Source organism: Onychomys torridus, chromosome X (genome assembly GCF_903995425.1).
Source record: "Onychomys torridus chromosome X, mOncTor1.1, whole genome shotgun sequence".
Classification (NCBI taxonomy): domain Eukaryota; kingdom Metazoa; phylum Chordata; class Mammalia; order Rodentia; family Cricetidae; genus Onychomys; species Onychomys torridus.
In genome coordinates this window covers 64,132,593-64,156,394 of record NC_050466.1, presented here as the reverse complement: position 1 = coordinate 64,156,394, position 23,802 = coordinate 64,132,593, and the positions used below count along the sequence as shown (strand labels likewise).

Sequence of the window (23,802 nt, the reverse complement as noted above, 5' to 3'; positions counted from 1 at the left end):
GTAGAAGATTGATGGTGAAGATGAAGCTTTTAGAATGAAAACTTAAAACGCATAGGAATAGTGACCAGTGAGGCCCACATATTCATCCACAAGACTAAGCAACTCAAGGCCCAGCACATCACTGATGTGGGCAAACTATGACAATGAGGGCCTGAGAGATGGAGGGCATTATATGAAGACTCTTACCAGTGGCCAATGACCAAGACATGGGATAGCCATTAACTGCTGAGTAATAACACTTTCCACTTGGTAGGGAAGGAGGACTGGGCTTGGATGGGTCTGATAACAAGGATCAAGAGGATGACAGAACTGCTCCAGGTTTGGTGAATGCTAGAAGAAGATTAGTACAAGACAAAAGATTTCTACTGTTCAAAGAGAAACTAGAGTGTAGAGGTAGCTTAGCGACAATGACAAATGCGGTGGGCTTGGGTGGCCTTGGTAAGGAAAGGATGAAGTTGTTCTTAAAGGGAGAAGGTTCATACTTGAAAATTGTGGAATACTTGGTTTCACAGGGGAAGCCAGATTCTTTGTGCTAGTTTTTAACTACTTTCAAGGGAAGTAAAGTGGATGTAAGAGGGAATCTTTTCAGTAAGAGAATGGAATTGCCGTTGGATGCACCGAGGAAAAGGATAAGCAGAGGCTGGTAGGTATGTGGGAAGGAATTTGTTTTCAGTGATAATGAGAGTTAAGGAAATTTAGGACCATAAGGATGTTACTAAAACACTCCCAGTCTCTCTCACTCTTACTCACTTGCTCTCTCTTGCACGCGATCTCTCTCTCTCTCTCTCTCTCTCTCTCTCTCTCTCTCTCTCTCTCTCTCTCTCTCTCTCTCTCGTGTGTGTGTCTGTCTGTCTGCCTGTCTGCCTGTCTGCCTGTCTGCCTGTCTGTGTGTGTGATCATGTTGAGTTTTAATTGCTATGGTCAGCACATGGTCTGTTGGTAGTTTGCCTTTGGAGTGTGTCTTCCTCTAACAGTGCTTTTGTTCTCCAAAGGCTAGAAAAAGAGGAATTGAAAAGAAAGGCAGAAGAAGAAAGGCTGCATCTAGAAGAAGCCCGTAAGCAAGAAGAGGAAAAGAAGCAACAGGAAGAAGAGAAGAGAAAGGCAGGAGAGAAGGCAAAACAGAAAGATGAGGAGGAGCTGGTGTCCAAAGAGAAGCAAGAAAAGGAAAAACAAGAAAAGGCCCTGATTGAGGTCTCAGACTTTTCTTGTTTTTCAATGGCCTTAGTTGATACTGGACAAAATTTGTTCAATTTGAATGACTTGTAATAATAACTTGAAGGTTTTTTCCTAAATTCCCTGTACTGGTTATTAAATATAACTTATGTGAAATAAAGTGAAGGTATTAATGTGTGCCATATGAGCTTGGATTTCTCTACTGAAGGTAGACACTGGAATAAGAATTTGGGTGCCACTGGTTTGCCTGGGAGAAAAATTCCATGAATCTGGTATGGGAGTAAAGTCACTGAGTATGACTCAGTGCCTTTGAGAGGCCAAAGTTCATGACTTAGAATTTTCTCCCCGAGGAGTGAGGAAACTGGACAAGTTATTTACACTACTCCTTACTGTGGAATACTGCTCCTTGGGGGAATTAAATTCTGGAATTGTCTGCCTATGTGCACATCTCCTGGCCTGCCCACGGACACAGAGACCTTGACCTCATATATGAGGCCTAACTCTTGGTTGGTTTGTCTCCTTCAGAAAGAAGCAGCAGATGCAAAGGCACAGGAGGCAGCTCAACAGATGCGTCTAGAAAGGGAACAGATCATGCTGCAGATTGAGCAGGAGCGACTGGAGAGGAAGAAGGTAAGAGGAGAGGGCTCGCAGGACTTACGGAACAGGCACTGAATCCAATCTAGAGCGTTACTACGGTTTTTGCTATCATGTTCTATTGGTCACCAAGAAAGGAGTGATTAGGAAGCTCCGTTAGTGGGAAGAGGGCTTGTTTATCACATATAAGCCCTGAAATCAATAGAGCTCTTTTGGTAAGTTTGAATTTTTCCACCATCTTCCCTTTCATTTCTGTCAGTTTTGTTACACACACACACACACACACACACACACACACACACACATACACACACACACAGTGTATGTTAATGCCCTATGTTATTTGAATATATATATCAGATAGTTACATTTTCTTTTTGAATTAACAGTTTTATCATGAAATTCCCTTTTCAGTTCTTTGTTGTTGTTGTTGTTGTTGTTTGTTTGTTTGTTTGTTTGCTTTTGGAGATGATGTTTCTCTTTGTAGCACTGGCTGCCCTGGAACTCGCTCTGTAGATCAGGCTGCCCTCAAACTCAAAGATCTGCTTGTCTCTGCCTCCAGGATATTGGGACTAAAGGCATGGGCCAACATTCCTAGTGATCTAATAATATTCCTTAAAGTCTCTTTGGCAGCCCTTTTATGATTTATGTCTTGGTGGTAAATCTTTTTCCATATTTTTATTTGAAGCTGTATATTTTTATGAGCATACTTTGTAAATAGCATATAGTCAGGACTTGCTATCTGAATCTAATTTAACAGTGTTTGTCTTTTAATTGAAATATTTATTCCTTTTAAACTTAATGTTCTTACATATCAAGTTGGGTTTAAGGAGACTGATTATAAAGACCTGATTTGTGGTGTCCTAGGCCCAGTGTGGGCTTTGTATTGCTGTAGGTCTAGGAGATAAGGGATCTGTGATCCTTCCTGAGCTACTGTTCAACTTAGCTTTCCATAGCAGCCTTCTTGAATGGTAAATGACAATTTGTTGATGTATGGAGAAGTAGAAAGCTGGTATACAAACTGTATGTTGATTCTAAATCTGTATTAGTGTACTCCTTTGACCTTGTTTGTAGCAGTGGAAGACTTCTGCAGAACCAATGGGAAACCTGTCTGTGATACTTTCCCTCTGCTCACAGTTCTCTTTTACACGTTTTCTGAGAAATAGGAAATTGTATGTGGAGCCAACGTTTAGAAATTTTATTCTTTTTTTTTTTTAAGCTGAGGATCGAACCCAGGGCCTTGCACTTGCTAGGCAAGCGCTCTACCACTGAGCTAAATCCCCAACCCAAAATTTTATTCTTAATTTACTTAGTTTATTCTTACAACTTTTTATTTTCTTATGCCTCCCCCCACCAAACACAGAGAATAGATGAAATCATGAAGAGAACAAGGAAGAGTGATGCGTCTCTAGAAGTGAAGGTAAGAATTCAGATAACCATTATGTCACAAGTGGAGAAGAACAGAATGAATCCATTTAGTGATGTTGAAGGTTTGAGACAAATGTCTGTTTAAGACAAGGCTCACAAAGGAACTGAGACCTTAAAGGAAAGAAGAATTTCAGAGATGAAGAAAGTAAAAGATGCTCTTAGAGTAGTGGGGTGGCAGTACAAGGGAAGACACAGTAGTTTGAAGAGAAAAGTGACACAATAACTCAGAGAAACACAGAGCATGTTCCAGAAGGGCTCTGAATAGTCCCTGGTGCTTTTTAAAAAGCTGTTTTTCTTTGTAATGTCAATATTTCAACCTTCATCACCTTCCTAATTTCTTCCATTGATTGACTTTTAACTTTTATTTCATTTTATAGTTTATTTATTGGATACTTTTTCTCTTTTCCCCATTCTTTTTTAGTCATCCACCTTCTATTTTTTTTTCTAGAAGGAAGACCTCAAAGTGGAGATTCAACCTGTGGCAGATGTTGAAAATAAGACAAAACCAGTTGTTCCCAACAAAATAGGTGAGTGTGAGGTTTGGTGTTTGGGTCCTTTAGGTGATGAGGACTAGTGAACCTTACTCCTGAGGCGGGGGTCAGGGTAGTGTAGCTAGGTCCCAAAGCAGTGGCTGCTGGCAGTTTTGCCTCCTGAGACATCTTTCCAGCATAAGGGCTATTGGCTCTATTTGGGAAACCACTGCCTTCCTCACCTTCTCTAATAGTTGCGTGGCCCAGGATGCTCTCCAGAGACCTTGATTGTACATCAGGTATTACTAAGACCTGGCTTATCTCTTAAACTGAGGTTCTGCAGACACTGAGAATGAGATCATATTCTCTTCTCCTTTGTGAAGCTAATTGCATGGCGTTATTGGCAGTTCCTTCCACAAACAAAACAACAACAACCAAAAAACACCCATTGTGTTACTGGTGAAAGAAAGTATGGAAATAATTGCCTTATTATGTGTTTCCTGCTACTTTATCAATTTTGAAAATTTTGATTCATCTGAAGACTTTGTGTTCTTGATCAGAAATCAATGGATTGAACACCTGCCAGGAAGTAAATGGCTCAGAGCATGCTGCTCTGGAAACCTTCCCCCAAGACATTTTCTCCCATGGTCTTAAACCAGTTGGGGCACCTGTTCATCTGGAGGGCCTTGACGGGAAATCAAACAGTCTGGATGATTCAACTGAAGAAGTTCAATCCATGGATGTGAGGTATGTTCATTTATTTTGCATTTAATTTTGATCTCTTTGCTAGTCACTGCCAATGGCTCCATTTCCCCCACCTTTTTCATTTCTTTTAGTTGTTTCTTTACAATATACCTTTCCTTACTTTATCCCTTCACTCACCTTCCCTATTCATACTGAAATGAAATACTCAAAGCAGGTTTTATTGATACAGGAGAGCTGTCACTGGTGTAATGTAAGTGTCTTGAGTTTGGCATCCAGGAGACAGGGTTTCATGGCATGTGCTTTACAGGAGGAGGACTGTAGAGTGAGGGAAGGCATTAAGTAAGGATGTGTTTTCATTCTTCTGGGAGATGGAGAGGCTGCTTTTCCACTGGGACATCATTTTTATCACTATATATAGTCATTCAGTGTAGGCAAGGCACTGCAGGTTGGATGATGGAGGAGTAACTGTGGCCACAATGGCTCCTGTCAGTTCAAAGAAATTGTTGAAAGAAAGGATAGCAGCTGTGCATCTTCAACTAGCCAGCCCTTTGAAGCTGGAGAGTAGGTGCATCTGCAAGTAAAGGAGGTCTAGCCTGACCACCAACAGGGTCCTCCTGTGTCCACAAAGTCTCACATTTAAGCAAACTTTTAATTTTAATGCTGAGAGTAATGGCAGATGCTTGTAATCCAAGCACTTTGGAGGCTAAGACTGGAGAACCAAGAAGAGTTCAACAGCAGCCTGAGCTGCATAACAAGATTTTGCCACAGAATGATGGTGGGGGGCCAGTTTGTTGTTAAAGACCCAATGAAAAACAAATTTGTTCTCAGTTACTAAAACCCTAAGGTATTCTTAAACTGGTATGTTTGCCGTTGACATCAGGTGGCAAATTAATCTGTGATTAAAAAAGAGCTAATTTGCTTGTGATTGAAGTAGAGGTATTAGAGTGAGGGGTAGCTCTCCAAGTCATGAGAGTATGACAGTATTTTATAGAAGTTCTACCAGAACTTAAGAGCTTACCCTTTTCTCATCAGCCATGAACCCTTTGCTTTATCTGAGCAGATAGGAGCAGTCTATGACACACACTGATCATTAATATCCCATTCATCCACATTGGGTTTTAACTAAACACATGAACATCTAAGCTGCAACAGTCCTATCACTAGCAGAGAAAATCCTGTATAGACTGATAGTAGGGTTCCCCACCAACCTTCAACTGGATATTCCCATACCCCCAACATCATGTCACAGCCTTCCCCTAACTGGTGCCATTCTGCTCCCAGCAAAGAAAAACAGAGGTAATCAGAATGGTTAACACACCCATATTGAGTCAAGAGTGCTTTAGTTTATGTTTGGGGGCAAGACATGGCACCGTTGGCCAGGATTCATAAAAGTGAATGGGCTTTATATACTGAATTCTCCTTTAGAGAAAGGTTATTACTGGAGCAGCATGTAAGCTTATGGTGGCATTCTTACTCGTGTTCCTTATTGTTGTTGATGGTGGTAGTAATGGGTTTTGAGACAGAGTTTCATGTAGCTCAGGCTAGCCTCAAAATCACTATGTACCTCACACTGACCTTGAACTTCTAATTCCCCTAAGTGACAATATTATAGGTATGTGCCACCATGCCCAGATTTTCTCTGTGTTCTTGAGTTGAAATAAGGGGAATGATGGGGAAAGCTGTAGGTGGAGCCAGATGTTTATACTTAATAATGCAGCTTGCCCAGATAGTCAAAGATGTTAGGTCAGTTACGGTGCCTTAGCTTGGCTTGGGTGTAAGGGAAGTGGATCCTTTGAGCTTCTACAAAACTGCTGGTTTTTCTAGATTCTTCTCTAAGATCTCATGAAGGAAGAAGAACCTGACATCAGCCTTATTCTATATGTTAAGAGTCTTCCTGGGACAGGCCCTTAATTCTTAGCCTACTAGTCTTCAGGACCTGGATATGCTCCTTTATTATACCTACAGCAAACAGCAGCAGTGAACGGCCCATCTCTAGGGAAAGGAAAGAAAGAAAAAGCAAGCCTCATCTGGGTATGTAGCTGCCTAGGGTGAAAGTAGGTTCCATGTTCCCATTTCCTAACCTTAACTAGGCACATGCTTCATGTGGCCCTACATCAACTCTTCTCAGCATGGTTACTTCACATCTCACAGGAGTGATGGGAGGAAGAAATAACTCTTCTCATTTTCCAGGGAACAGGAACCTGAAGCCAGCTCCAGGAAAAGCAGCTCACCATAGACAGCACTGCTGGAAGGGCAGCACCAGGAGGCCCCAGTGCAAATTAGGGCCTTTTCAGCTCACTTTGAACTTTTAGCCCTTACTTGCTTTTGGAATGTCCCAGCCTAAAAGCTCTGGGAGGGCATTGTTTCTCTGCAGTAATGTGGTGGTGCCCATAGGTTTTCTTCCTTTCAACCCTCAGACACTGAGCTCTCCCTTCACTGCCGTGCCCATCTGCTTCCTTTGTTCTCATCTGCAGGGACCTTGTGTCTACCTACTTCCCACATGTGATCACTTGTTGTTTTCTTAACTCTCTTTTCCATAAGAGCAGTATAGCAAAACCACACAAAAAGAGGGAAGCGCTGGGCAGGGTGGCACACACATTTAATCCCAGTACTAAGGAGCCAGAGGCAGGGGGATCTCTGTGAGTTTGAGGCCAGCCTGATCTACAAAGCGAGTTCTAGGCCAGCCAGGACTGTTACACAGAGAAACCCTGTCTTGAAAAAAAGAAAAGATGGAAGTACATTAACACATTGTGTTTCATTCTCATGTTCTCTCTACTCTCTGTCTCTCATTCTCTGTCTTCCTCATCTCTTCTAGTCCTGTTTCCAAAGAAGAGCTTATCTCCATTCCAGAATTTTCACCAGTGAGTGAAATGATTCCTGGGATGTCTCTGGACCAAAATGGAACTGGTAATGCCCGGGCACTTCAAGATATCTTAGATTTTACTGGGCCCCCCACATTCCCCAAGAAATCCAGTGAAAATCTCAGCCTTGATGACTGTAACAAAAACCTCATTGAAGGATTTAACAGTCCTGGGCAAGAAACAACTCTGAACACCTTCTGTTGACAAAGACAGCATTCCTCTAATAAAAGGTACAGTCTTTTAATGATACTCTTAAATCTATACTTCCCCAACTGAGATTTGTAAAGATCAGATAAGTACCATGCAGCCTCTTGGACAACTGATTTTATTTGAAAATTACAAACATGGATATTTATTGTGGCACATACTGAAGTTGAGAAGGATTCTAAGTAATTCCTTTATATGTGAATCCCTAATGTAGTATTCTACTCATGTTGTCCTTGTTCGGAGCTGTGGGTAGGAGGGTTGAGAAGGTTTAATGGCCAATTTATTTCAGGTAGCAGCTTTTTTAGAGGCCAGGAGAGAATGCTGAGGGCAGTTCTACCAACCTGAACCTCTCCTCTCAGTCTCCTTCAGTGACTTCCCATCCTCTACCCATAATCACTCATACAGACTGAGTGATGGGGGTTGGAGATTTAGCTCAGTGGTAGAGCACTTGCCTAGCAAGCACAAGGCCCTGGGTTCGGTCCTCAGCTCTGGGAAAAAAGAAGACTGAGTGATGAGGAAATGGTCAGCTCTTTTGTTGACCAATTTGGGATTCTTCACAAGCAAACATCTGTTTTGGGGTCATAGCTGAGGGGAGAGAGGAAAGAACTTTATTTTGTGTCCTGAACTCTTGTTGTCAAAGTGCTTTTGTTCTCACTGGCACTCTGCTGCTCATTCTTGTGTGATTGCTCAGTCTGTCTTTTTGACGGCTGGAGTCCTCAATCTCGCCTTTTTCTCCTATTCTACTACTGAACAACACCAGTCACTCTCATGTGAGTCTTTATCAGTTATATGCATTACACAGTTGTGTACAATTATATTTCACATTTGATTGATTTTAGTTTAGGATTTTGAAAATAAATTTAAGTATGTGCATATACACAGGAGGCCAGAGGCATCACATTCCCCCTGGATCTGGAGTTACAGGCAGTTGTAGCTTCCTGAAATGAGTACTGGCAATCAAAATAAGGTCCTGTGTAAGAGCAGTAAGCACTCTTAACCACTGAGCCATTTTCCTAGCCCCTGGGACTCATTTTTGAACAATGCTAACATAATTAGGGTCTATAATCAAATCCTTGGAGAAGTTAATAATTCCTATTGCTCCTGTTACTTTATTTAACTTTGAGGGGGTTTGTGTGTGTATGGGTATATGGTGTCTGCTTGAGTGTACACAAGTATCTTGGTCTATTGTTCTCCACCTTATTCCTTTGAGACAGGGTCTGTCACTAAACCTGGAGCTCAACTGTTTTGGCTAGGCTATCTGAACAATGAGCTGTAGCAATTCTCCTGCCCCACCCCACCCCACACTGTGATTACAGGTGCCTGTGGCCATGTACCTCTTCTTCTATGTATGTGCTAGGGATCTGTACTCAAACTGATACCTGCACAGCAAGCACTTTTACCTACTGAGCCTTTTCCCAACCCTTCTGTCATTGTAGACTTTTCAAAAGGATTTTAGTTCTCAGAATTCCATCACTTTATTTCTTATGTGCTGTATTCTAACTGATTTAGTCTAATTTTTTAAATCAAATATAGTAATAGAGTGGGAAGGCCACAAACTTATATTTCCACCTGACCTCCACCCTTGCCCATAGAGTCTGCAGTGTCACACACGCACACATGCATGTACGCACGGGCGTGCGCTGGGGATCTATGTGAGTTCCTGGAGCCCTTTGACATAGGAGCGGAAATACATGGCAAGCCACTTTTAATATTTTGAGAGAGGGTCTCACATAGATTAGGCTAGCTTTGAACTCGCTATGTAGACTAGAATGATCTTGAACTTCTGAAAGAGTGGCTACTTTTTAGAACACTGAAAACATGAATTCACCTGAGCATTCTGTCTTCTTGACAGTTGCATGGCTTAGTATTCATTAAGAGGTTTCTTTTGTTGTTTGTATACCTTGATTTAATTAACTTCCATCCAATTCACTTACCTCAATATCCAGTAAACTCATTATGCACAGCAGATTCGAGGCTGTTAATATTTTTCCCATATCTTAGCTGAAATGTCCTAAAAGAAAAAAATCTTGACTGAATCACTTTATTCACATTGCTTATGAATTCTCATGAGATTTAGACTAGTTCCCAAATCCTTCTAAACCAAAGGTGGTTTATTGCCATAGTGCTTGAGACATTAAACACCTGAAGGTTTGGGTGCAAGAACAGTCTTGGTGGCTTGGAGTATCCCATTCTTCCCTCCCTCATCCTTCCTAAAACTGTACACCAGCCCTACTTCCTCAGTGGAGAACTGTTCTTTGCTCAAGGGCAGAGAAATCTCAAAACATCTGCTGATATTAGAGAAGTTCCATATGAGGAACATTTGACCCTACTGAAAAAATGATTCTGTAGAAACTGCTACTCTTTCTGTTGAGAAATACTGCATTAGCCAAGGAAGAGTGCAAAATACTTGGTTTCTGCCTTGAACTTACCTGGTTTTGCTTTTGAATTGACACAGGTGGTGTTTGGATCTCCCATGAAGCTGTCGGTGTTAAATCTGAGCTGCTAGCCACCTGAAGAAGCTTCTTTCACCCTTAACCGCTGGATTCCAAATTACTAGAGCAGAGTGTAACTGTATTCCTAGGTAGTTTGGCAAACACTGGCCTCTCTTGGTAGAAACCTTGAGATTTTTGCCTTGTTGGGCTTTAGCAAAGTTTCATTTATGGTTCTATTTACGAGCTTCAGCTGCTGCTAAAGCACTTCTTTGTCCTTCTCTGATATAATCTGCAAGATGCTGCCTGGGAACCGCACTCTAGGACACTTTATTCCCAGTGTTGGAGCACATATACATTAGAGAGCTCTTCCTATAAAAATCGCCTATTTATCCACATCTAGTTAAACATGTACTCAACCTGGGCTGCTTATGTCCCTGTCTTGGGGGTGGGGGGAGAAATCTAGCTATTTTCTCTCCCTCTCAGGTTTCTGTTTGTTTTTTATTATTAAGCTTCATCACCTGCAGAGCATTATTCCACATTACTTGTTTGGGCATTAAAAAAATAAGTTTGGTCGAATAAATAATTAAATAGTGGCAATTATTTCTTCCCCTCCTCATGCATATTCTCCTTATGTATACATGGGCACCTGAATCTAGCAAGGACTCTTTCCTGTCACACTTTTAAAATCTCCAAATTGTCACTCCAAACTATTGAATGGCTTTTCAGCAGAATGAATCAAGTCTCCTGCAGGTGGATGTTTTCATGGTTTTGCTATTTGTCTACTGGATCTTGGAAGTTTCTTTTGGTTTGCTTAACTGTAATAAAAAAGTCACAGTGCTTTGAAAGGGGGCCCCAACTTGGTCCCAGTATGTCACTTTAATAGACTTTAACATTAAAAAGTCTGAACCAGGAAAAATGACACTAGAATGTATAACTACATATATTTTATGCCATTAATGCCATATTAAAAATTTTCATTTCTTGTGGTGAAATGTAGCTTTACTATTAAAAGGACATTTTCTTTAGAGTTTTTTGTTTTAACTTGTACCTTTTGAAAAGATCCTTAATTTTGAGATACAAAACCAGGAGATATAAACAAATCTCAGTAGTGATCTTGTTCTGTACTTTTAAAGCTGGTACAGTCTAAGAATATATTAGTCTCAGAAGCTATGTATGTTTATGTGGTATAGTCTAAATAAAATGTATACCTCTAAGAATGTTGTGCCATTGGCCTTGATGAATATCAAAGGAGATATATCTTTTATGAAAAGCACACAGATGATAGCATGGTCTGACATCTGAAAAAATAGCTGGCCATTTTTCTTAAAGCTTTATTTTGCTAAGTGTCCATTTCATTGAGCTTCATTGTACCTCACGGCACCATTGTGATCATGTGATGCCTCATTTGCATGATGTGTACATTCTGTTTAAGGTTAAATACATTTTCATTGAAGAGTCTGATGGCTTGCTGGTGTTTTGTTTCTGTACACTCAGTAAAGAAACTTGCTGAAATCAATTCATATTTTTAAAACCTGAAACCAGGTGGAGAAAAAAGGCCAATTGATTTCTTCATAGGTGTTCTTTCTCTGTCAAATTCAGTAAAAATTCCTCCTCAGTTGTCGGTGCCAAATGGAGCCAGCTGTGGCTTTAGTGGTGGCCTATCCCTAGAACATGATGAACTTTGGAAAATGGTTAGATTGCTGTGCTTTCATACAAGTAATTATGCAAGCAGTTGTTAGCTAATTGTGGTATAATTGAAGAGACTCTGACAGAGCACTTTGGCATTCAGGTGATTGTAATGGGAGTATTGGTTCTTACTTTCAAGAATGTGGAAACCCAGACCTTATTTTTTTTGTACTTGTGGTCTGATTTTTTCTTGGGGTGATATGAACAAGTGTTTGTTCACCCAAGATAGGCACTGACAATGGCAGAAACCCAAGTCTGGCTTGGTGAATCAGTGAGTTCATTGGTGTTCCTTCAGGTGTATGGATGAGGGATTATTTACAGGCACACAGATGAATGAAAGGTAACTGTATCACATAAAAGACTACTCCAGAGTGGTGATGACTCTCAACAACTCAATCCCTGGAATTTTACAATGTTCTTACAAGTCACTTGCAGACAGCTTAGTCAGCAGGAAGATGGCTCTCACCCGCAATTGTTGACTGTTTGTATAATTTTGAAGGGCCTTGTGAACCTTGTAAGTTTCAGGAGTCTTATTTTTGCTTACATCATCAGACATGTAAGTCTCCTTCCCTTGAGGGAAGGGGTATTTTTAGTCAGAAAAAATACCTACTCACAACACAAGACCATAGGCTTGTTCGTACTCCCTGAATAATGGTACCAACCCAGGGATTTAGACTTTTGGACTTTCACAGTGACTTCTCTAGAGCAATCTGAAGCTGAGGGCCCAGTCAGCACAGCACTCCCAGGTTCTGTTTACAGAGCCTCTGAGCATGATGACCACAAAGACTATGCTGGGAAACGTAGGAAGCGTTAGAAGAAGTCCCGTCTGCACCTTCACATCAGACTTCCAATCTCCAGAACTGATGTTTAAATAAATCTAGCCATCTACAGTAAAAAATTTAAAACATTGGAGAAAAAATGGAAGATGACACAAGAAAGGGAGACCTCCTATGCACATGGAATGGGAGTGTTGATAATATGAAAGTGGTTATTCTACCCAAACAATCTACAGGTTCGGTGTAATCTCCAATATTCCAAAACATTTTGTACAGTAACTGAAAAATCAATCTTAAAATTCATATTGAAGCCCAAAATAATACACTAGAGATAGGCAAAACAATCCTGAACAATGAAAAAAAAACATTGCTGGGGTGTCACTATTGCTGATTTCAAGTTACACTATAGAGCCATAGTAGTAAAACCAGCAAGGCATCAGGACAAAAGCAGACACTGTGGACAAGGGAAGAGTACTGAAGACCCAGGTATAATTACACATACCTACAACACCTGAATTCTGACAGAGATGCCAAAAACATACACTAGAGAAAATATAGCTGTTTAAACAAATTGTATTGAGAAATCCAGCTATATTCATATAGAAGAAGTAAATTTGATTCTTCTCTCTCAGCCTGAACAAAAATCAATGTCAAATGAATCATAAATCTCAATGATAGATCTAAAACTTCTAGAAGAAAAAGTAGGGAATACACTGCAGTATTAGGTAAGGACTTTCTGAACAGGGCTCCAGTCATCCAGGAATAAATACAACAATTAACAATTTTGACTTTATGAAATGTCAAAAGCCTGTGTACTAAAAGGAAACTGTTAATCAACTGGTCATCGTGCAGAGAATAAAAGTTCTCAGTTATGAATGGGATAACCATTTCACACCATCTTATCACCACAAGGCTCAGGAATCATTGTGGAAAAGAAAGGCAGGAAGATTCTAAAAGCCAGATATCAGGGAGAACCAGAGCAAAACAGAAAATTTCTGGATGTTACAGGACTATTAGACTCATGAACTCATAGGAACTATAGCTGCTATTATGAACTGAATTGTGTCTCTTCTAACACAAATTTCTGTTGAAGTACTACTAATATGAATACATTAAAAAATAGACCCTTAATCCAATTTGACTGGTGTGGTGTAATAATAAAAGGAAGAGACTCAGTAGGTGTGCACACAGAGAAGAGGCCATAAAGGACACAAGAAGATGGATAACTATGAACTAGCCTTCAAAGCACCCTAATTTTTGCTCTAGCCTCCAAACTGTGGGAAACTTTTTTTTTTATTATGTAAGCCACTCCTGTAGCATGAATCTTAAGTGGTCTTATTAATAAAAACAAACCTGGAGCCAGGTATTGGGGTGAATGCTGGAAGATCAGAGAAGTAGAACAAGCCACAGCTTCCTCACCTTGCCAGTTCCTCAGCTGATCCTGTTTCCTCAGACTGGAAGCCTCTGAGTCCTCATCCAGAATGGGTCTCAGCTGAACTGTGCTGCTCAAAAGCCTAAAAGCTTAACCAGGCTTCCTGGTCTTCAGGCCTTATGTACCTTTCTGCTTTTATGCCATCACTTCCTGGGATTAAAGGCTCACTTCCTGGGATTAAAGGCGTGAGTCACCATGCCTGGCTGTTTCCAGTGTGGCTTTAAACTCACAGAGATCCGGATGGATCTCTGCCTCCAGAAGGCTAAGATTAAAGGCGTGTGTGCCACCATTTTCTGGCCTCTATATCTAGTGGCTGTTCTGTTCTCTGACCCCAGATAAGTTTATTAGGGTGCACAATATTTTGGGGGAACACAATACCACCACACACTCTACTTTGTTATATTGGTCCTAACAAACTAACTCAGTATTTTCCAACCTGCAATTAAACAAAACAAAACAAAACAAAAGCTTTTTTCCATAATGGAAAAGACAACATATTAAGCAGTCCCATTAAAAAAAATTAAAATCATGTTCTAGGGAACAGAAATTTCTTGTAATGTTTTTCTTACCTTCTTAAAGAACACTGCAGGGGCCAGTTCAGATCCAGTTAGTGTCCGTAGTAAGAACATGGGCCATGATGAAACATTCATTCTGTACCCTGTTTTATAAATTAATGAAAAACCTGTGAAACTATGGTAGTAGAGAACAAACATGTTATGCTCACATATCCTCTTCAGAGAATGACTTTCTAAGGACTTAAGTAAAAGGAGATGAATCTTCTTATACCTACAGTCATCACTCTGATGTCTGACAACAATGTCAAAGTGGAACCAGAAACTTTCATTTTAGAGCAGCCATAGACTAGGGTTTGCCAACAAACACACTTATGTTGGGGACAGGCCATAATAATACAGTTGATACATTTACTAAGATAGGGGTGCAAGTGAAGCATTGGTAACAGAGCTATCTATATAATAGTCAACATATACAAAAATGCTAAGACAGATCAAGTCATCCTCAAACTTTTACTGAAATTCCCCAAAATATAACTAGGAAAACAGATGGTGATAGCGGAAATGGATGGAATGGTTGTTACTTAATGCTTACTGCCAAGCCTGACCACCTGAGTTTGATGAACCCGCATGGTACATGGAAGACAAGGGATTTCCCCAAGTTGTACTCTGACCTTCACATGTGTCCTATGAGACACACACACACACACACACACACACACACACACACACACACACACACCAACAAATAAGTGTAAACAAAAAAGAAGGAAAAATTAAAAAGTGCTTTTTGTGTAGTGGCACATATCTGCAATCTCAATATTTGGGAAGCTGAAGCAAGAGGATCAATAGTTCAAGGCCAGCCTGGGCTAAATTACTGAGATCCAGTCTCAAAAAGAAAAAAAGAAAAGAAAAAAACAAAACTACCTCTGACTGGTTTAAACCCCAGCCCTTAAACTAAATCATTTTAATTAACAAAATTTAAAAGATATTATTAAAGTAATTATTCTCAGTATTCTGTATTACTGGGTCTTGGAAATGTCACTAATAAGGAAAATTCATTGTAAGTTTTACATTATTTCTTATCTTAAGCATTGTAAAGAACATGAAAACTAACATTTGAAATTCACTGGGAATGAAGAATGATGACCAAATAAACTAATCACTTATGTTTCTACAGATTATACAGATATTACTCAATTCTAAAAAGTTTTTCTTGCAAAATATGTCATAACCTTTTCACATTTTAAAAACATGGCCCAACCAAACACTACATGTGCTTAAACTTAAAGCCTTTGCTAAAATTTCCATTCTCTCATCTTTTTCTATGCCTAACAGTAACGAGGCTCCTTGGTGTCTAATGGTTAGGAATGAAAGAACTGTCTCAATAACTAAAAAGTACTGATTCGTTTACTCCTCTCATAATGTAGATTCCCACATTCTTCTTATCCTCATCCTCATGCTCATGCTGCAAGTATTGAATTGCTCAATGAAAAGTATCAAGAGGTCTGTCACTCATATGAAATGTTACAGGCTTCTTCTCTAGAAGAGTTTCTGAATTTATATGCATGCTATAAGTAGGCTTCTTTTGGTATTTTAAATTTGAGGATTACTCTAACATTTGTTCAAAATGAGGCCTTTCAGCACACTTGTGCAGAATGTATACAAGTGACATGGTACTGAGTTCCTCTCCAATCATATATCCTCTACAATAACTCCCTGACCATATACTTATAAGAAGGCCCAAGTAATATTTAAAAGGACACTTCAAGCCACATCTAGTGAATAGCTTACTAGTAAGACTATGGTATTTTAAGAACTATTTATCCTTACCCAGTGGAGGTTGAAGTAAATCTCCTGCCTGTTCACATGTCCCAACAGGCTGTATGTCTGATGAATCAACAAGTCTCCAAAAATCATTCTTATTGTCACTGCCATCCAGTCGTAAACGTAATCTGGCACCAGTAGTTGCAATAACAGAAGCAACACACACTGAACCGATGTTGCGAGGGTCACGGGCTTCCAATTTCATACCAACTTGGAATTCATTAGTTGGTGGAGTCTTAGACTATATATAAATAACACTGTGTTAAAATGCATGAACTATAAGAAAAACAGATGGCAAATTATGTTACCAAAATACTTAGATGTTTTTTAGGTAGAGTCACAGCAGGTGAATAAGGTCAGCGTTACAAGGCTCAAGGCAAAGTTTCCCCTTTTTTTATTTTTTATTTTTTTATTTCAAATTTTATTAAAGTTTCCCTTTTGACTGACACGCAGTATAAAACCACTGACTATCACTAGTCTCAGTCATTTGCATATTCAAGAAACCCAAATATAGACTATAAAATACTTCCTGAAAGACTTTAAAAATTAAGAATCACATTAAGCTATTCCCCTTGAAATGAGCAAACTAGAAGTCATAGCAAAGACTGTGATAAAGTTAAACTCTTCAGCACACTTCAAACACCCCTATACACCTTTAACCTTGATTCCCCCGTAGTACCTCTATCCACCTTGCACTCCAGCCACTCGGTGCCATACCTTGATACTTAAATTATTTTGGATATTTTCTTTCTTCTCGTTCTAACAATCTTATATCACAGCTGTTCCATGAGGTTTCTCAGTCCAGGGTTATCACATTTCTTATATTTGCTATTTCTGTCTTTCCCTCTACATGGGCAATTTTAAAGACTTAGTATATCAAACAAAATAACTATAAATAGGACATTTGGTTTTGAGTGGCACAAACGTAATCCCACCTTCTCCTCGTACTACCAGAATCCTTAAACTACAGATACCCTTCCACAAGTTAATGCTATACATTACTGTATAAAGTCTCAGGAGAATTTTGGCATACCTGTCTGAAGTATTCTGAAGGTGCACTTACAGAATCAGTCTCTTTCAAATACTTGTCCCAGTCAAAATTATCTGGAAAAAAAACATACAAAATAGGCTGGGTTTGGACTATATAATAAGATTTTTTTCTGAATAAAGTAAGTTTTAATCCATATGTAGAAAAAGGAGGAATATGGGAGGGTTTGAAGGGAGTAAAGGAAAGTGAAAGTGTTATTACATTATAATCTCAAGGATTTAAAAAAAAAGGTAACAATACTTTCTACAAACCAGTTTCAAACTTCTCGGTTTACATTTGATTATGCACAGAAATAAAAGCAACTTCCTGATAATAATGGTCCTAATAGAAATTATAACCCACATCCTCTCAATGAATTTTGGACTAAAGCAGAGTGATTTGCAAGGAATGGGCTATGGGTGTGAAGTAGAAGTAGAGGCACAATGTTCAGTACTTTACACTGCAAAAAGTGTGGACATTAGAAACAACTAGAAAAATTTTATAGACTAGAAAATCTATGCATATGTATCAAATACACAGTTGCTCAACAATTTTGTTGACACTATCATCCATTAATGTGTTTTACAAAAAGAAAATTCTAAGAACCAGAGTAGTTTTCTTAATGGGCTATTAAATTTCCCTCCACAATGTCAAGAACATGGCGTTAAGATAGAGCAGTAAACAACTGAACAGTGCAGCCACTGAAATAGATTATTTTACTGCTGTACATCTTCTATACATTCTTGCTGCACTCCTGTACATCATCTATACATTCTTGCTGCACTCCTGTACATCTTCTATACATTCTTGCTGCACTCCTGTACATCTTCTATACATTCTTGCTGCACTCCTGTACATCTTCTATACATTGTTGCTGCGCTCCTATACATCTTCTATACATTCTTGCTGCACTCCTGTACATCTTCTATAGATTCTTTCATGTACTCTTCATGACATATGACAGTGCTATCAGAAAGCAGTGTACTCTGCCTGGCTTGAATACTTTTGTTATGCTACCAGACTGTCAAAACAATTAACAAACTGATTAAAAATTAGAAATACTAAAAAATACATATTCACAAATAGAGTTTAATTTTCAGCAACAGAATGGTTTTTTTTTAATATTTTTGTTAAACACTATAAAAATTGACTTCTTGCTGGGCAGTGGTGGTGCACGCCTTTAATCCCAGCACTCAGGAGGCAGAGGCAGGCAGATCTCTGTGAGTTCAAGGCCAGCCTGGTCTACAAAGAGAGTTCCAGGAAAGCCACAAAACTACACAGAGAAACCCTGTCTCGACAAAACAAAAATACAAAACCAACAACAACAAAAACTACTCTGAAATTCTTGTCAAATTGACTTCTCTTCCCTAAGTGAATCTGCATTACCAGCTTCTGATAATGCAGTGGTACTTCTTTATCCTCAGCCTCCCTTTTGTATGATTTCAATTACCTTGATTCAAATGCACTCCAAAATATTAAAGAGAAAATTCCAGAGATAATTCCTAAGCTTTAAATTGTACAGTTGTTTTAAGTACAAAGTAGTGTGATGAAATCTCATATAGTCACACTCTAATCCACTCAGGAGACTTATGACATGAATGCAACCAGCCTGTTAATCACTTAGTAACAACTTTTGTCATCAGACTGCCTGCTAAGGTAACAAACTGTTCAAATATCTTATCTTGCTTTCAACTTAACAATGGCCACAAACTACAAGAATACTGATGCTGGAATTTCATATATGCCAGAGAGAAACCATAAAGGGCTACTCTTTCATTTAATGGAAAAATGAAAGCTCTCAACAATGAAAGAAAAACAGTATGTTGAGATATTTATGCTAATAGCTGCCAACCTCTTTTTGTGTCTTGTTTATAAATGAAACATCATATATTTATATGTAAAGCATGCATTACTGTCCAGTTTCAAGCATCTACCAGAAAAGAATCTTGGAATATACTCCCCCCAAGGGGAGGACTATTACTTCCTTCAAAGGATAGTACAGTTATCTGCACACTGAGATTGTCTACCAATCAATTTCCTAGAAAATACAAATAAAAAAAACGTGACTGTAAGTATCTGTGGATTTCTCTAATATAAATATTGACACCATGGCTGACTGCAGTAGGCCAAACCAAAGCCATTAAGCCCAAAGTTGGGGAAAGATATACACAACTAGCTCCTCCAAGTCAGTATGAGCCATCCCTTGTATATCATAAAATGTAAGTATTCACATATCTATGCATGTGTAGTATACATGCCATATATAAGATTATAGAATTTTTCATGAAAACTCAGCCAATGATCTAAAATTATACTTTGATCCTGTTCCAGATGATGTAACGTGCGTACCACCACAGTGTTGAAAATCATGAAGCAAAGTGTCAAGAACATGCACTTCAGAGGCAGAGCTGCCTGTTTTCGCTACGGCTCTACCTCTTACTATATAACCCTGAGCATGTCATTTCCCTTTCTCTGCCTCAGTTATCTTATTTACAGTATTTAAAATTAGTGTCTATGGTACCACATGTGCTTAGAATGAAATGAAGTATCACCTATGAGCACTAGTGTACTGTACAGATGATGATAAAACTGTCCCTAAAGTTGTAAATACTTAGCTTTGTCAAAAGTAAAAACCGAGATCCACAAGTCTACAATTAAACTATCAAAATATATCCATTGTCTCCTAACATAAGAATCAGGAATACTACAATTCTAATTGAACCTCAAATACCACATGATCTAACAGAGCATTTAGAAAAGAACAAAATAAATGAATTACAAACAACAAAAAGATCAAGATATAGTTAAGGTTATGACACCCCAAAAGGAAAACAATGACTAAAATCCCCTTCCATTTATTCCTCACAGAGTTAATACTCTTCTCTGAAACAGTATTGGTGAAGTTTTAAATGAAATGAGAAAATATTTAACATATCTGACTAACACAAAATTTTGTTTGAGATGAAATCTTGCTACATACATAGTCTAGGCTGACCTCAAACTCCATCTTCCTACCTGAGTCTCTCAAGTATGGGAATTACAGATCTGTTCAACAAACCCTTAGCAACACAATTTACATATTCTATCTTCACTTGTATTGGACATGGCTATAATCTGTTGCCAATTCCTATCCAGCAGTGTTCTTCTATTAGCGTTATTATTTTCTATCATATTGTTAGGTAATGACAATCTAAGGTATATACCAAAGAGAGATTTACTTTGCCATAACAAAATTGTTCTTGGCTTCTCATGTGATAATCACTACCATTAACACAATGAAAATACACATGGATCCAAAATTTGTTAGTTTAGATTTAACACACCTAACACCACAGTTGGAATTTCTAACCAGCAATCGAAAGTCAAACTGAAGATTTTTTTCTGCCTTTGTGTCATGTTATCATTAGAATAGAAGAGGCTGAGGTCATTTTCTCTGGAGAAGATATATGGAAACTGATAAATCTCTCCAAAAGATGGATGCAAATACATGACTGTGTGATCTGATTACTGTACACACACACATCCATGGAGTCCTTCTTCATATTAGCCTTTGCTGCATTCTAATTTATGCATTAGGTCTAATACATTCTGGCACATGGAATATAATTTTTATCAACCTCCTTGATTTTCTCTGGAGTGAATCAGAATTATAATGTCTTTTACCAGTCAGTGCCAGGCTTGGGTTCCTATGCTATGTGAAGACAATGAGCAGAAAATATCTCAGATGAAGTCTCTCAGTTTAATAAACAGCATACATTACTTCATAGCATTTATTACAACTATAATTAGGTATTTTCTATCTACCAGCCCACTTAAGATCACAGAAAGCAGGAATCATATCTGTCCTGTTTGGTGCTAGGTTATTACATGAGCCATTAATGTGTGTTGAGCATTATCCTAACTACTACAGATGCATCAGCTAAAACAAAACAAAACCTTTACCTTGAACACTCACTCACTGATTACTAAAGTGAAATGCCAGGGTCTATATCCTGAAAATATATTCATGTAATTGCCTAATTGATTAAGTAATCACATTTTAAAATAAAAAGTCTGATAATTTTGAATGAAAAATTTCTATCATTAGAAATTGGACAAATTTGCACTTAATTTTTTTAAATTTTTTTTTTTGTATGTGGATCTGAGGATTGAAGCCAGCGCCTTGCGCTTGCTAGGCAAGCGCTCTACCACTGAGCTAAATCCCCAACCCCAAATTTGCACTTAAATATACAGTTGTAATTTCATGCAATCTTTATCAATTCATCTTTAAATAAAATTAAAGTTAAAATGTCACAGTAAATTGTTTGCTCTTTCAATGACTAAGATTTTACAGTATTGGAAGTTAGTATACACACATACTATACCAGAAGCTATATGAGTTCATTAAACACTGAAGGAGGAAGAAAAATGATGTAATAAATTACTTAAAAAACCTACTGCTTTGCGCAGAAGATGTACTTGATTGAGTAGTTTTCTCTTGATTGTCGTTCTTGGCATCCATCGATTCTAACCAAAAGGAAAGAAAATAACATTGGAATAGTCTTAAAGAGCACTTCAAAAATTATAAAATTAATTTAATTTTTAAATGGGAACCTATTTAAATTTTATGATTACCTTCATTTTCTATGTGTCATAACAATTTCTAGTGTATTCTATACTTCGTAATTTACTTGGGTATTTTCTTTATTCTATACTTTATAATTTACTTGGGCATTTTCTTTACTGTATTTTTCTCTACTAAAATGAGAGCTTCATAAAATCAGGCATTTAAGTCTGTCTTTCTCAGTAATATATGCTTACAACATAGACCAGGATCTGGGATACAGAATGCTCTCAAGCATTTATTAAACGAATGTGCCAACAATCTAAATGAACTTTTGGTGAATCTTTAAACTGCTTAAAATAATTTCCTAGAAATAAAGTGATGCTTTCAAGTGTTTAAAACATCACATTCCAGCTAGAATAGAATACAATGTACTTCAATGAAATACTCAGATTTTTCTCTATGATAAACTAAATATTTCAACAAGTACTCAAAATCCTTGAGATGTCACCAAATCTAAAATATATCACTTCACGCAGACAAATTAGAGTATATATGAAAAAATACAAAATATAATGCTAAAAATTATCCTAAGTTCTTAATATCATCAAATAACCAACAGTATCACTGTTTTTCAAACTGCCTTCATTATCTTAAGTATGAATGCTTGAATCTCAGGACTCATTGAGTTTCCATACTGACATGTCTTTCAGGTTTTGATTAAGAAATTCTTCAAGGTATATGATTACTTTAGAGAAATATATAGCCATCTTCTGTTCAAATTACCTAAAGAAATCACACACTTACAAAATTTACTAAATAGTTCAATAGTAAGAACGTCAAAGACAAAAATGTAATGGCATGGGTCTTGTTCTAGGGAAACCAATAATCTATTTATAAATACTATACCAAGGTCAACAAACTAATGAAGTAAATAAAATTAAAGCACAGCATTCATCACTCAACATGTAATCAGAAGAAAAGCAATATGATATACAAAACTTGAACAAGGAACAAAAGGGCAAATGTGTAAAGAATGTATTGGTAAATAAAATATAACAAAATATAAACAAGTGTGGCATATTAGCGAGTCAATAAGAAGATTTCTACCTACAGAAAGACAGGGTGAAAGAATTATTCATTCATTTTACAGTTAAAAGAACTTAATTCTATTTAGTTCTTTTTTAATTCCTATTTTCTACTATTTTCAATCTTATTTTTTGCTGAGGTTACCTGAAAAAGTGCTTTTCACATGCTAGGCAAGTACTCTTTTTGGGGGGGGGAGGCTGCTTTAATAATTATTGCTTATTGTCTTCTTCAAATGTTTACTAAGTTTATCTTGAGAATGTAGCATTAACAAGGAAAAAAAAGCTAGGCAAGTACTCTTTTTTGGGGGGAGGGGTTTCTTTAATAATTATTTCTTATTGTCTTCTTCAAATGTTTACAAAGTTTATCTTTATTAAGTTTATCTCTTAATGACAAAATTACATCCCTAGCCAAGGATATTTCTATTCTTACCTTGGCTTTGTAAAAGAGTATTTTAAGACCTGTTCAGGTGCTTCTAAGACTTTTAGTTTTATTTATAATTCTAAGCATCTATCTCTAGTATCAAAAAACAAAAACAAAAAAACCAGAAAACAATAAAAAACAAACCTAAAACTAAAAACATTTAATTTGGAGGCTAGAGAGATGGCTCAGCTGGTAAGAGCACTTACTACTCATGCAGATGACCCAACTTTGGTTCCTAGTACTCACTTTAGGTAGCTGACAACTGCCTGAAACTACAACTCTAGGGGATCTGATGCCCTCTTCTGTCTTCCATAGACCACTTCACTCACATGCACATACCCACAGACATACACATACACATGTAATTAAAAATAAAAAATCATTAAAAAAAAAGACTTAATTTTTCCTAAGGGACAACAGAATAAGTAAGGGCAATAAAAATGACTTCAAGAAACAAATATAAGAATTCCAAGTATGCAGCAAAGAGTTTCTTGAGATGAGGAGCCATTTACTTTCTCAATAACTTGATTATCTTCTAAATAAAGAAGCTTCTAAGAATGCTGTACTCTAATCAGTTGTCAATAAAATATGTCTAAAGAGAAATATAAGACACGATTTCT

General features: G+C 37.9%; 1 protein-coding gene and 1 long non-coding RNA gene across 5 annotated transcripts in view; one reads left to right on the top strand and one right to left on the bottom strand.

Annotated features, from left to right (window-relative positions):
* Map7d2 (MAP7 domain containing 2) overlaps positions 1-11,328 on the top strand; it is a 121,619-nt gene extending 110,291 nt beyond the window's left edge. For all 4 annotated transcript variants that reach the window (XM_036174429.1, XM_036174427.1, XM_036174426.1 and 1 more), the window contains 7 exons: positions 993-1,191; positions 1,699-1,803; positions 3,131-3,187; positions 3,644-3,722; positions 4,226-4,412; positions 7,186-7,461; positions 9,894-11,328. In XM_036174429.1, coding sequence (XP_036030322.1) covers positions 993-1,191; positions 1,699-1,803; positions 3,131-3,187; positions 3,644-3,722; positions 4,226-4,412; positions 7,186-7,435 — 877 coding nt within the window. In that variant the 3' untranslated portion in view covers positions 7,436-7,461; positions 9,894-11,328. The remainder of the gene's footprint in view (positions 1-992; positions 1,192-1,698; positions 1,804-3,130; positions 3,188-3,643; positions 3,723-4,225; positions 4,413-7,185; positions 7,462-9,893) is intronic.
* A 4,890-nt stretch (positions 11,329-16,218) lies between these two features.
* LOC118573662 lies at positions 16,219-21,591 on the bottom strand. Its single transcript, XR_004943670.1, has 3 exons — positions 21,568-21,591; positions 17,137-17,207; positions 16,219-16,344 (listed from the first exon to the last, which is right to left on the bottom strand). It is a non-coding gene; the product is annotated as an uncharacterized LOC118573662 (long non-coding RNA).
* Between the last annotated feature and the right edge of the window lie 2,211 nt (positions 21,592-23,802).